The following is a 13,300-nucleotide window of genomic DNA, read 5'->3' on the forward strand; positions in this document are numbered from 1 at the left end:
TTGAAGTTTTTGTTTTTCTTCATCGAAAGACGTGAAGTGAAGTTATATACAGAGAAAGGAAAGAAAAAAAAGTTGTTTACAAGCCTTTGATGTAAACGTGAAGTGTGTTTAACTTTTAAAATACGTGAAATCGTTATTAAATCTAATTTTTTATATTCTGATTAGAGAAATCTATAAATTGAATTTTATTCCCAGCTCATTGATTAAACAACACAATTAATCAAATTTAACACGTATTTATAAGTCTTCGTTGGAAAGGTGAGGTTCTACTAGTAAACCACTTAAATCAATTTAATTAACTTGTCTTTGGTAGACCGGGTTTTGCTAATCAACCGAGTCACCACCACCATCGCGCTCACATATTGTTTCTGCAAAAAAAAATTTAAAAATAATACTCCCTCCGTTTCAAAATATAAAATGTTTTGAGTAAAACACGTAGATTAAGAAATGACCACTTTAAAAAAGTTTAACCAATCACAAACAAAATTGCATAATATAAAGTATTAAACTAATCTAAAAGCTACATAGAAACTTGAAAACATCCCTATATTATGAAACAAAAAATCTTCTCTAAACATCTTATATTATGAAATGGAAGGAGTAATAGTTAAGTGATTTTGTGATCAGAATTTTTGGTTCACTAGTAGAACCCAGTGAAGAATAAAATTTTGAACAATGACAAAAGGAATAACTCGATAAAGCTTGGTTTTAAAATCTTCTTTTCTTTCTAATCATACCTCATCATTCATTTTGCATCATCATCTTTTCACCTCACATAACGTTTCTCCAAAGAATCTTTGTTAAGTGGTTTGTGATCAGTATAATTGTATGGGCAAACGAATAACATTGTCAAGTTATAGAGGTATCTAACGTGTTTGACCAAAAATCAGAAGGGTACGTACAAATTTTGAACAATGACAAAAGAAAACTTGATCTTTGGTTTTTTAATTTTCTCTTCTTTCTTCTTTGGTGATTAATTGATTCTTCTTGTCTTCTTCTTCTTCTCTTTTTTTTTTTAGTTTCTCATAGCTCCATGGCTTTTCTCGGTAGCATTTCCTCTAAGCATTCAAATGATGCCAAACCTTTTTTTCCCAAAAAGTCATCAAAAATTCTCTTTCCCACAAGGTGAACAAAAATCCTTTTTCTCATAAGGTCAAGACACTTCTCTTTCTCCCAAGGTCATCATCAAATCAAAGAAAGAAGAAAAGGTGAGTGCAAAGGAAGATGAAGTGATGCATGATGTGGAAGCAAAGAAGGAAGATGAGGAAGCAAAGAAGGAAGATGAAGTAGTGAGTGAAATGGAAGATGTCGTGAGTGAGGAGGAAGCAAAGAAAGAATAGGAAGTGAGGGCAAAGAAAGATGAATCAACCAAAGAGCTTGATGAGAAAGCAAAGAAGGAGGTTATTAAAAAAGCTGAGAAGTTTTTTAAGAACTTGAAGATTCATATCCCTCTTGAAGATAAGAGGTTTAACCACTATCAAAGCACGTCTGAATGGAGGTCATACTGCCATTTTGCCATGGAGGAGCTCTATCCTAGGTATAAACATGATAATGTGAGCGAGGATGATACCCTTTTCATGTTTGGGCTAAGTGACGGTAGGGAAGTAGAGGTTTGGGTTGGGAGAAAAGAGATCTCTTTTCACTTTGAAGGTGTCAAAATTGTGAGTGCAAAACTGTGAGATATCCTCAGTGAAGTGGATGAAGAAGAGAAAAAGAAGAAGAAAGAGGAAGTGGAGAAAAAGAAGAATTTACAATATATTCTAAACTTGTGAATCAAGAATTTTAAACAACTCACAAAACTAAAATCCTATCATCATCTCACACACTATATATATATGTCATTCACAACGACCACATAAGTCACCAAACTAAATATCAAATAAAGAATCCTAATTGTGAATCCACCATGTTCTTTCTTTTACAGTTTTGAGTAATTTTTGTTTATTTTACATTTATGTTTAAAGCTTTAATACTTTCACAAATAGTATGGTTTGTTAAAATATATGTTCTGAATACATGAAAAAAATGAATCAAAATAAATTAGAGAAGGTTGAGATTTTCTTGTACAGTTTTGAGTAATTATTGTTTATGTATTTGTTAAAATATATGTTCATAATACATGAAGAAGCAGAATCTAAACAAAATTGGAGAAGGCTTAGTTTTCATGTTTTTGTTGTTGTTTTTGTGTTTTTCATTCATGCGAATTATATTTGATTAATTTTATGTTTTCTCATAACTATAAATGTTTATCTACTATGGATGATGAAAATGATAAAAAGAATATAATTCTTATTGACATGATCGTTTATACTTTATACCAATATAATAACCTAGAGTTTAAAATGTATTATATTGACAATAATACCCAATGTTGTCAAACACTATTCTTAGAAAATTAAATACTATATATATAAGTTAAACTATATAGTTATGTCAAATATTCTTTTAAATTCGAACAATATAATAAATTTTAAACTTTTAATATTTTTAAATATTATAATTGATAAATTTAAACTTAACTAAAAAATGCAGATACTATACATATTTTTAGCAACTATCATATGACGGGTTATAGTCTTATAGACCAGTAATTATTATAAGTATTAAAAAAATATAAAGCTATGGTGAAATCATCATTTTATTACTGTATTTTCTTAACACCACTAATATTTATTTTAATAATAATTAGAGTATTGTTATTTGTTACTAAGTTTATTTCTCAAACATTAAAACTGATAACTTAAAAGATAATCTAATAAAATTTAATATCTTATTATATAAAGTTGGGTTTTGAAAGTTAGCCATTAACAAGATTTTGACATGTGTCAAATTATCAATATGAGATTTTGACATATATAAAAGTTAATATTTAATCGGAAGAATTTGATTACAACAAAAAAAAAATATTTGTTTTAAAAATATTAATAATATAAAAAGATAATTATCAAAAATTACAAAAATTAGAAAAAATTACAATTTTTTAAAATAATTATAAGGAGATTATATATACATATATATATTTCATGAAATTCGAAATTATAATATTATTTACTTATTTTTAATTTTAAGTTATTAATTCTACAAAAAAAATAGAAATAAGAATTAAGGAAAATATACTGTTAATTATTAATTCTAAATTTTGAAAATACTCACTTCTATATAAACATCAATCGTCTCATATTTTTCATCTAACAAAATACTTTATTCAAAAAAACTGCTTTCAACTTTGTTAAATTAGAAATTTTTTTTAATGGGATGGTAAATTTTTCTTATTTTTTAAAACCAAAGTTTTCTCCTACTTTCTCCTTTTTCAGTTGGGAATAGGTAAGATTAATATGTTGACCCAAAAAAAGATTAATATATGCGTCTTTTCCTAATACTATATTTTAAAATTTATTGTAGTATTTTTATATTGCTTTGTTTAATATATTTTTATCTTTGAATTATTTGGGATTCATATATTACCGTGCTTCTAATTTTCTATTATTTCTTTAATTATATCAAATTAATTTTCTTCTAATTTCTCAACATTGATTGGTTGGTCATAAACCCTTTTTTTCGCAAACATAATTGTTACCATTATTCATTTAATCCCAAAGAAAGATAACAAGTATAAGATCACCAACCTAATGGATGGATAAAATAGGCAAATTAAACACAAGCTTACAACAAACATTGATCGTTAGATTAGAAAAAACATAAATTGTTGTTGATAGATCCATAGGAGTTCAAAGACTGTGAGACACTGGTTTGCAGAAAGATTTAAAAGAATTGATTTGGCCACCTATGTCAGCAAAATGCATTTATCTTTTCGTTCAAGGGTCCTTAGAGAACTTCAAGATGGGTGACCTTCCGGAAGTTGGACGCAAGGTTATCTCCCCAAGGGAGGAAGGCGGAGCCAAGGTTCTCTCCATGGTGGAGGAGGTTGGACGCAAGGTTCTCTCCATAAGGGAGGAGGGCGGAGCCGATGTTTTCTCTATGGTGATCATACATTATTGTGATGATACATCATTGATTAGTATACTATGTAATATATTTTTTATTCGAAATATTTTTTGAGTTACATCATGGTGTGTTAAAGACACTTCCACAAATATATTGGAAAATTTAACATTAGTTACTATCAAAAGATTTTGTGACGTTAGAAAAGAGTCTTTAGTTTCTTTGGTTGTCGGAGCAAACCATTTTGAGATAGCTAAAAGAAGTGAACATGTTCTCTCCACACATGAGGAGGGCAGATCCGAGGTTCTCTTTATGGTGGAGGAGGTTCGACGCAAGGTTATCACTCCAAGGGAGGAAGGTGGAGAAGGTTGGACGCAAGATTATCTCCCCAAGAGAGGAAGGTGGAGCCAAGGTTTTCTCCATGGTGGAGGAGGTTGGACGCAAGATTCTCTCCATAATGGAGGAAGGCAAAGCCGAGGTTCTTTCAATGGTTGGTCATACACTATTGTGATGATATATCATTGATTAGTATACTATGTAATATATTTTTTTATTCGAAATGTTTTTTGAGCCGATAATTCTATTAATGAAAAAAAACTATGCAAAAGTGAAAGTAAAAATACATAATAGTTGGCTTAATGTGTTTATACATACATTTTCTAGGTGGTGGTAAAGAATATATTTGTAACATATAGTATATTTAGGTGTAAAAAATACGTTTTTAATGGTAACATACATAAAAGATTTGTAAATGGGTATAAATTAATATATTATAGCAAAAATAAAATTTATATATTATATACAACAAATTTTAATATATTTTTGTTAAATTTAATTTTATTTACAAAACTTTAAACCCGCACATCGGGCGGGTCCTTATATAGTTATATATAAGTCAAACTATAAGTATAGAAATTGATATTCAACCACAAATATACCATACCATATATATTTAAATTTAGAAAATACAACAAATCATATACAGTATATAACAGTGTAACATCTATATAAACTACCAAAGAAAAACATTCATTTCAATAAACTAACTCAATTAATTGATTTTATAAAAATAAAATAAAAAATTGGCATGTGGTGTACCACGGGTAAATTGTTGTACATTACACATCACCTTCACCTTACAATTAAAAGTCTTTAATATCTATCTAATTAATGCCCTTTTGATTCACACAATCTCTTTCTCATACCGAAAATTCTACCTTTGACAACGATCTGAGGCCTGAAACAACTGCATTTCTGCTCTTTTGGACTTTGGTAACTTCGTGTTTTATCTCATTTTTTGGAGCTTTTCTGCTCTAACTTTTCTTTCCTTTAATTCCAGCTTTTGTTGTTCTAGCTTTTAGATTCTTAGAGAACTATGTTAACCCTTTTTTAATCAAGTATAGAATGTGTAAACTTTGGTTATGAATTGTGATCTTGTTGTTGATTTATTCTCTAATCTTTTTCTTCCCAAAAACATTAATCATTAATAAATGAACTAGTGAAAAATTTAGGCGCAACTTGGCTTTTCCTAAATTTTACCCCAACGTTATATTGGCTCTGTTTGAAGCCTTTGTTTATTACATTGGCATAGCCCAAATTAATCGAAGGACACGGACACGAGAAAATATCAGCTTTCCTTTTGTTTATTACATCTCTCAACCTTCATAGCTCCTAAAATTTCACAGTAATCTCGATGAAAACATCTAACGGGTCTCTACAAGGCAGGATGATTCTTTCGTGCAATGTGGCCATAAAGGCGAGAGCTCGACGACTTTCCCTATGATGATGAGCGTTGGTGACACCAATCCAGCTGACTGAATCTCAGTTGCAAAATCTTTAAGCTCAGCAAAAACCTGCACAACATCCCAAAGCCTTGAGAAAACGCACTCTCACAGTAACAAACAGACGCGCTGGAAATCACAGAGAAGAGAGTATATGGTTTGGTTGCTTACCGTACGCTGTAGAGGAGTTGTTCCACGTTCAACCGCAACAGCTGGTGTATCACAAGGGAGACCATGGTCCATCAGTTTTTGCGCTAGAGAAGGTAACGTTCCCAAACCCATATAAACGACAAGTGTTGTATCCGGGTCAGCTGCATTCTCTGCAACAAACAAAGGGTCGGTCCCTCCTTTCCTAGAATGACCAGTGAGGAACCTCACACTAGTTGCAACACCTCGATGTGTTAATGGAATCCCCAACTCTGCTGCTATCCCCGATGCCGCAGTAATCCCTGCAACCATTTATAATTGCAAACTTCCAGTAAGATTAACCAGTTCAGTCACCACAACCATATTGAGTTCCCAAAGAATGCAACATCCACATTAATCAGAAAATCAAAAGCAGTTGCTTAGATTGGAACAGAGTGACAAGATTAACAACATTACCTGGGATAACTTGAACTCGAATCCCTTGCTGTTGTAGAAAGTCCATTTCTTCCCCACCCCGTCCAAAGACCTGAAATTATCCAAATAGAAGTTACAAACGCATTTTAAAAGGAGCCATATAGGAAATTATAGAGAGTACGAGAAACAGATATATAAGCTTACCAGAGGATCTCCACCTTTAAGCCTGACAACAGTGGCACCAGCTTCAGCAAAACTTAGGAGTAGTTCATGAATCTCCTCCTGCAACAACATCATAAGGCTTAATGATCTTTATCTGTGACAATATGATCCAGCTAACCAATCCATAAGACAAGGACTTAGGGCATTACCTGAGTTCTGCTATGATAACCAGCGGTTTTGCCGACATAAAGAAGCCTAGCATCAGGAGCAACCAACTCCAAGACATCATTGGAGACAAGCCTGTCGTAAAGCAAAAGATCAGCACTTTGAATAACTCTGACAGCTTTAAGAGTCAGAAGCTCAGGATCTCCTGGTCCTGTCCCAACGAGATACACATCTCCTGGTCCACAATCACCACCTTTGCAGCCTTTAACTCTCTTCTCTCTCAGCACAGACAAGAGCTTCTTCAGCTCAGGCAGCTGCGATGCAATGTCGTTTTCCCTAACAAAGACTTCATCTTCAAACGGCGATGGAGATGGAGTCGATGGCGGGGTGGGTTCAACCGCCTTGTACAGCCATTGATCCCTCTGGTACCTCTCCACAGAGTGCTTCTCTGTAAACGGCGAAGAAGAAGAAGAAGAAGAAGAAGAAGACGCAGTCTTGTAATGTAAACAACAAACAGGACTCAAATTATTGGTCCTGGCTTGTTGCCAATTCCGAACACTAGAAGAGGAAACTGGAATCCTCTGGACAAGAGCCATTTAATAACCAACAACACACGCCTGCACAAGATTTAGATCCATAATTAGCATCATCATCATCATATCATCATCAACAATCAACATCAAAACATCATCATCAACAAACCCAGATGTAATTTGACAAAAAATATTCCTTAATTCTGATAAAGAGTTCAATATCAGATTCAGATAACTCAATAAGAAAAGATAAAAGAGAAGTCTCAGTCTCGAAGTAAAATAGCAACGCAACTCAGAACCGAACCCTCAGAGAGAGAGAAAAGAAACAGACTTTGAAGTTTGAAGTGTCGAAGCAGAGCAATAAACACAGAAATTAATCATACCCTGGAGCTGGGGAAGCCGCCGATTTGTGATTACGAGCACAGAAGAGAAGAAACTATGAATTAAAAAGATGATAGATTTGCGAGCATCAGAGAGAGATCGGACCAGACAGAGAGAGATGAAGGAGTTTTTTTTGTAATGTGGAGAACAATTGGCGGCTAGAGAGAGAGAGAGAGTTGTGTCGGAATTTGGATGAGGAAATGGGAAGATTCAAGAATGAACACACGCCAAAGTGAGCGTTGACACCAACTTGTGTGCTTTTGGAAATAGGCACATGTATTTATGTTTGTTGGTGACATTATTTGGTTACTTTTATCTGAGGACGAAAGGGCACTTCTCTTCAAAAGGGTTACTAACCCTTTGATGCTTTCAAGGGGACTCGTACTCTCGCAACTCAAACGGAGGGCAAATCCGTAGTTTCAGTACTAGTTCTCTCTTGTCCTAATTTAGTACTAGTACTAGTACTAGGCACTAGCATATGATATGCAGAATGTTCTATTTAATCTCTTCTTGTTCACCTACCNCAAGAGCCATTTAATAACCAACAACACACGCCTGCACAAGATTTAGATCCATAATTAGCATCATCATCATCATATCATCATCAACAATCAACATCAAAACATCATCATCAACAAACCCAGATGTAATTTGACAAAAAATATTCCTTAATTCTGATAAAGAGTTCAATATCAGATTCAGATAACTCAATAAGAAAAGATAAAAGAGAAGTCTCAGTCTCGAAGTAAAATAGCAACGCAACTCAGAACCGAACCCTCAGAGAGAGAGAAAAGAAACAGACTTTGAAGTTTGAAGTGTCGAAGCAGAGCAATAAACACAGAAATTAATCATACCCTGGAGCTGGGGAAGCCGCCGATTTGTGATTACGAGCACAGAAGAGAAGAAACTATGAATTAAAAAGATGATAGATTTGCGAGCATCAGAGAGAGATCGGACCAGACAGAGAGAGATGAAGGAGTTTTTTTTGTAATGTGGAGAACAATTGGCGGCTAGAGAGAGAGAGAGAGTTGTGTCGGAATTTGGATGAGGAAATGGGAAGATTCAAGAATGAACACACGCCAAAGTGAGCGTTGACACCAACTTGTGTGCTTTTGGAAATAGGCACATGTATTTATGTTTGTTGGTGACATTATTTGGTTACTTTTATCTGAGGACGAAAGGGCACTTCTCTTCAAAAGGGTTACTAACCCTTTGATGCTTTCAAGGGGGGACTCGTACTCTCGCAACTCAACTGGAGGGCAAATCCGTAGTTTTGTTCTAATATTTTATCTAGTTTCTCTCAGCACTTGTTCTCTCTAGTCCTAATTTAGTACTAGTACTACTATTAGCATATGCAGAATGTTCTATTTAATCTCATCTTCTTCACTTACCTCAAACTCGTTTTGTGTTCCGCATATTAAAAGAAAAATTCATTTATAAATAAGGACACTATTGAGGGTTTTGGTGAGGTACATTAACCATACCCGTAGATTGAGAGATGCAGCTGATTTTCTCTAAATTGTGTTCCACATATCTAAAAAACACTCAAAGACATGAATCTCCAGAGACAATGATGAATAAATTGACTGCCTAATTAATAACAAGGGTTTGGTTGAGACTTGAGACTTGAGAGAATCTCATTATAATATTAGATGGTATTTGTATATAAATACCATCTTATACTCATTAGTCAAGCTTTTCATTTTAATTGGATTGAAGAAAAGAGGTTTAACAGATTCTGCTTCTTGTTCATAGCTCAAAAGTTAAGATCACACGGCGGCAGGAGAGTCTTACTGGAAAGACTTGTGTGTTTCACGACCAGTGACTAATTGGGCCTTAATTGGACTTTTAAAGTTTTAGATCTAGATATATTTGAGATTTCTATTGGGCATAATTTTATTCAGGTCCATTTTCAACGTCAATGACACGTCGGTTCAATGATATTTGATACGTCGAATGTCACTTCAACGCGACGTAGACATTTAACTTGATACGTGTTATTTACAAAATGACTGACCGCGGTAAAAAGAATACGTTTGCAAACAGTCTTTACTCTTTACGATGCGATGTGTGTGACACAGCTCACATTTCGATCAAAACTAGTTGACTAGTAGTTATTATTATCCACTCCACTGTGCTATTGTTACTTACTTTTTTTTTCTTTTCTTGTTAGGAGGATCTACAAAAGATAAATATAAGTACGACATTACTAGTATTAAAATCTCTATATCATAGATAATCTTCTTTTCGTAATCAGCATTATGTGGACTCAGTGTTTTACCTGTTCCTGGTTTAGATGATGAAGGAAAGGATGTCTCAGCAAAAAAAAGCAAGAAGAAGAAGGCAAAGGGTGAAGAAGAAGAAGAAGAGGTGGTGGCAATGGAAGAGGACAAGTCAGAGAAAAAGAAGAAGAAAGAGAAGAGGAAGATGGAGACAGCAGAGGAGAACGAGAAATCAGAGAAGAAGAAAAAGAAAAGTAAAGCTGGAGGAGACGAGGAGACTGATGATGGCCACAGCACGAAGAAGAAGAAGAAGAAGTCAAAGAGTGCGAGTAGGGAATGCAAAACATAACAAACCTTGTATTGTATTTTTATTTTTGAGTAATGTCGGTTGCATTTCGTTTTCTTAGTGAACTTTGGATAATTTTTGTTTTGGTCTGGAAACGATGCGAGATTTGGTAACATCATAATATTGTTTAGGTTTCACGATTCTGTTTTGTTTTACAGGCTGTAAGTTCGGCACTCACATGACTACTTCGAAAAAATATCATTCGAAGTGCTGAAGTGCATATCAAAATCTGACCGTGGAGTCTCTCTATTTTATAAAATACTACAACAACTGCTAATAATAGACTATTAGTAGAGTATATAGACACTAGACACTATTTAGTTGTGTGCCTATACAACATTAGTTTAACTTTTTAGGGTAGAGATTCTAAATTGCCTCCATATATCATCATCATGCTAGTTGTGCTTGTATAGAGTAATATATAAATTAATTAAAAAACATCTCTATTTAATATTTCGTAAATACACAACTTCATTTTGGTATACTATATAACACTTATAGGTTATAAAGTTATAGTTATTATTTTATTCATTAGTTGATTACAAAATAGTTTTTATAGATTGACTTCGTTAGTCATACCGAGATTTAGGGGTTAAAATAATTACTTTACCTGCATTATTATTAATTACTTGCAATGAATACACTTAAAGATGATATTCCAAAGAATAATACAACTTAAAGAAATAAATATATAGATAAATAAAACAATAAAAACAAATCCTTAATAAAAAAAATTTCTATTAAACACGTTTGATAAATATATTTACACAACCATATATATTGTTAGGCGATTGAAGAAATAAAATAAAATCTCCCAAATTTTATTTAATTTTTTTTTAAAAATATCTATTCAACTAAAATTTTGACTGAGTAACGGCTCAAAATTTGAATATTTAAATTCAATTTAATATATTTATATTATTGAATTGTATAGTTTTATATACTATAATAAACTTTTTAAATAATTTAATTTGTAATATTTTAAAATAGTTTAATTTGATATTTTTAAGAATATCATAAATATATGATAGCTGGATCAAAAAGGTAAAAACTATAAACACTCTAGTTTGATTTGTTATAGCACAGATCAATAATATGAAAAATTTCAAGAAATATGTTTTTTTGCTATAGCACAAGTTTAAATTAAAGTTTGGAATAATTTTATTTGGTAGGCTTTCTCGGTCAAGATAATTTTGACAAACATACGTTACATATTTGGTCCTAAAATTAATATGTCGTAAACTATGGGTTAAGTCATAGAATTAACAATCAAAATATAATATATAATTTTAAACACTAAACAAATCAAATAAAATTAACAAACAAATTTTTTTCTTATCACACAACTTAACCCACAGTATCTAGATCTACTAGAATAGATCGATCTTATAAAAAAGATGTTATTTTCATAAGTCATGTTCAACATATGATTTCATGGCATAGTGTTATATCCAAAAAATAATAATTTTAAAACAAATAAAATAATCACGTATATGATGTTTTGAATAAAAGTTACAAAATAAACAAAATGAATTTCAATTTGTGCTCTAGAACGGTTCATATTCTAGTAGGTTATATAAATTGCCATCTTTCTATATAACATTGAATTGAGGCTATTTGATTTTTGGCAAGGGAAATACTTATCTAACCCGCTTGATACCAAATGTAGTAAAATAAGAAGAGCAGCTTACATTTGAATGGTCAGTTAACAAAAGGTTAAATTGAATAGAGGTTGAACTTGCGTATGTGACAATAGAGCGATATACCTCCTCATGCATGAACGAGAGATAGCTCGTGAGTCGTGACCAACCACGGTCCCATATTCTTAGTTTAAATACGCATATCACTTCACACACCCCTCAAAAGAAATACTATAACATAACAATCAAATCAATAATTTTCCTTAATTGGCAATTTGGCATGATGATCATCAAGTTAACACAACAATCAAACTTGATGATCTTCTAGTGATCATCTCTCCGATTTGGGCCGACAAAAATCTGATGATAAATGAATGCCACAATGCACAAGCACCGACCACATGCATGCAGTGTCTTGAATCCGACCCAACCTCCGTTCATGCTGACCCTGTTGGTATCGCCGGAGTCGTCATACACTGTCTCGACTCTCGCCTTAATTAATATCATCATCAAGCAAGTGTCCTCTCTATCTAATAACCATATATGTTTTTTTGTTTCCTTAAAATCTTTGATTATAGTGTAACAAGTATTGAATTGTTGTAGCAACCTAACGGAACTATCGTCAAAGGAAGACAAAGCTGAAGTTAAGAAAGTTTTGAAGGCTTGCAAACAGGACTTGTCCATGAAGGTACCTAAAAAACTATCGGAAGCCAAAACGGATCTGAGAAGCGGTGATTACGACAAAGCCGCTAGATCGATAATGCTTGCACTTAGCTACCCTTGGAGCTGTCGGTCCAATCTCCAGAGTGTCAAGTTTGATGAGTATTTGTATGAGGAGTCATTGGAGCTATTTAGCCAAATCAACATATATGCCCAACTCTCTGATGCTGCTATGAGGATCATTGATCGCTTCTAAACTCAACATACAAATAGTCATTGGAGCTAATAACCTCCCATCTCTTTCTTTTTCTCTATGTACGAAACTCAACATCGACGCTTAATTACCCCAATTAAAATAAAATGATTCCCTCTTTTATTATACTACATCATGTGTTCTTATGTTTTTTTATTAAATCATTTTTTGTTTTGTTTTAAATGCATGATTTCATTATGCTTAACATTCGATCATCTAGTAGTAAACGTGATGTTCTGTTCTTGAAAGTTGAAACTAATAAACTCATCTATCTTTAAGGACAAACGTGATGGGCCACGCATCACCAATTCCCCACCCAGTAACAGTTTAGTAATTAAATATACGGATTAGTCGCCACGAGTAATTTATTTACATCGGCCGTCATGCAAGGGAAGGTGGGGAGAGAGGAAGAGCGATAATAAAAGCTGTAAATAAATACAAGAAAAATTAATTAAAAAATAAATTGAGCCATTAAAATTTTAAAACTCATTAGGACGACAAAACGATGCGGGAGAGGAAAAGATAATACTATTGAGTATTGAGTATTGAGTATTATTGACGTTTCGTTTTCCCAAAAAAAGAAAAAAAAAGTGGCTTTTGGTATTTCTTTTTAACTTGTGAGGAAGAAAGCTACTCTTGCATATAAATAAATGT

General features: G+C 32.9%; 2 protein-coding genes across 3 annotated transcripts; one reads left to right on the forward strand and one right to left on the reverse strand.

Moving 5' to 3' along the window:
* Positions 5,419–8,647, reverse strand: LOC104732725 (uroporphyrinogen-III C-methyltransferase). Of its 2 annotated transcripts, none has more exons than XM_010452305.2 (6): positions 8,380–8,647; positions 6,656–7,228; positions 6,489–6,566; positions 6,327–6,396; positions 5,895–6,172; positions 5,419–5,795 (listed from the first exon to the last, which is right to left on the reverse strand). In XM_010452305.2, exons 2-6 carry the CDS (start codon positions 7,205–7,207, stop codon positions 5,646–5,648), a joined length of 1,128 nt encoding a protein of 375 aa, XP_010450607.1. In that variant the 5' UTR covers positions 7,208–7,228; positions 8,380–8,647; the 3' UTR covers positions 5,419–5,645. The 2 variants fall into 2 exon arrangements, with proteins under 2 accessions (XP_010450607.1, XP_010450606.1); XM_010452304.2 differs by lacking the exon at positions 8,380–8,647 and adding an exon at positions 7,528–7,794.
* Positions 11,973–12,759, forward strand: LOC104732726. The gene is made up of 2 exons (XM_010452306.2): positions 11,973–12,246; positions 12,337–12,759. The coding sequence occupies exons 1-2, from the start codon at positions 12,104–12,106 to the stop codon at positions 12,647–12,649; spliced, it is 456 nt and encodes a 151-aa protein (XP_010450608.1). The 5' UTR covers positions 11,973–12,103; the 3' UTR covers positions 12,650–12,759.

Source organism: Camelina sativa, chromosome 12 (genome assembly GCF_000633955.1).
Source record: "Camelina sativa cultivar DH55 chromosome 12, Cs, whole genome shotgun sequence".
Lineage (NCBI taxonomy): Eukaryota > Viridiplantae > Streptophyta > Magnoliopsida > Brassicales > Brassicaceae > Camelina > Camelina sativa.

What these genes read in the sequence shown, in the direction of transcription:
- LOC104732726 (XM_010452306.2), top strand. Translation starts at nt 12,104, where the DNA reads ATGAATGCCACAATGCACAAGCACCGACCACATGCATGCAGTGTCTTG. An exon ending in TTAATTAATATCATCATCAA is followed by an intron (nt 12,247 to 12,336) that starts GCAAGTGTCCTC and finishes GAATTGTTGTAG; the next exon opens with CAACCTAACGGAACTATCGT.
- LOC104732725 (XM_010452305.2), bottom strand. Translation starts at nt 7,207, where the DNA reads ATGGCTCTTGTCCAGAGGATTCCAGTTTCCTCTTCTAGTGTTCGGAAT. An exon ending in GTTATCATAGCAGAACTCAG is followed by an intron (nt 6,567 to 6,655) that starts GTAATGCCCTAA and finishes ATGTTGTTGCAG; the next exon opens with GAGGAGATTCATGAACTACT. An exon ending in CAACTCCTCTACAGCGTACG is followed by an intron (nt 5,796 to 5,894) that starts GTAAGCAACCAA and finishes GATGTTGTGCAG; the next exon opens with GTTTTTGCTGAGCTTAAAGA.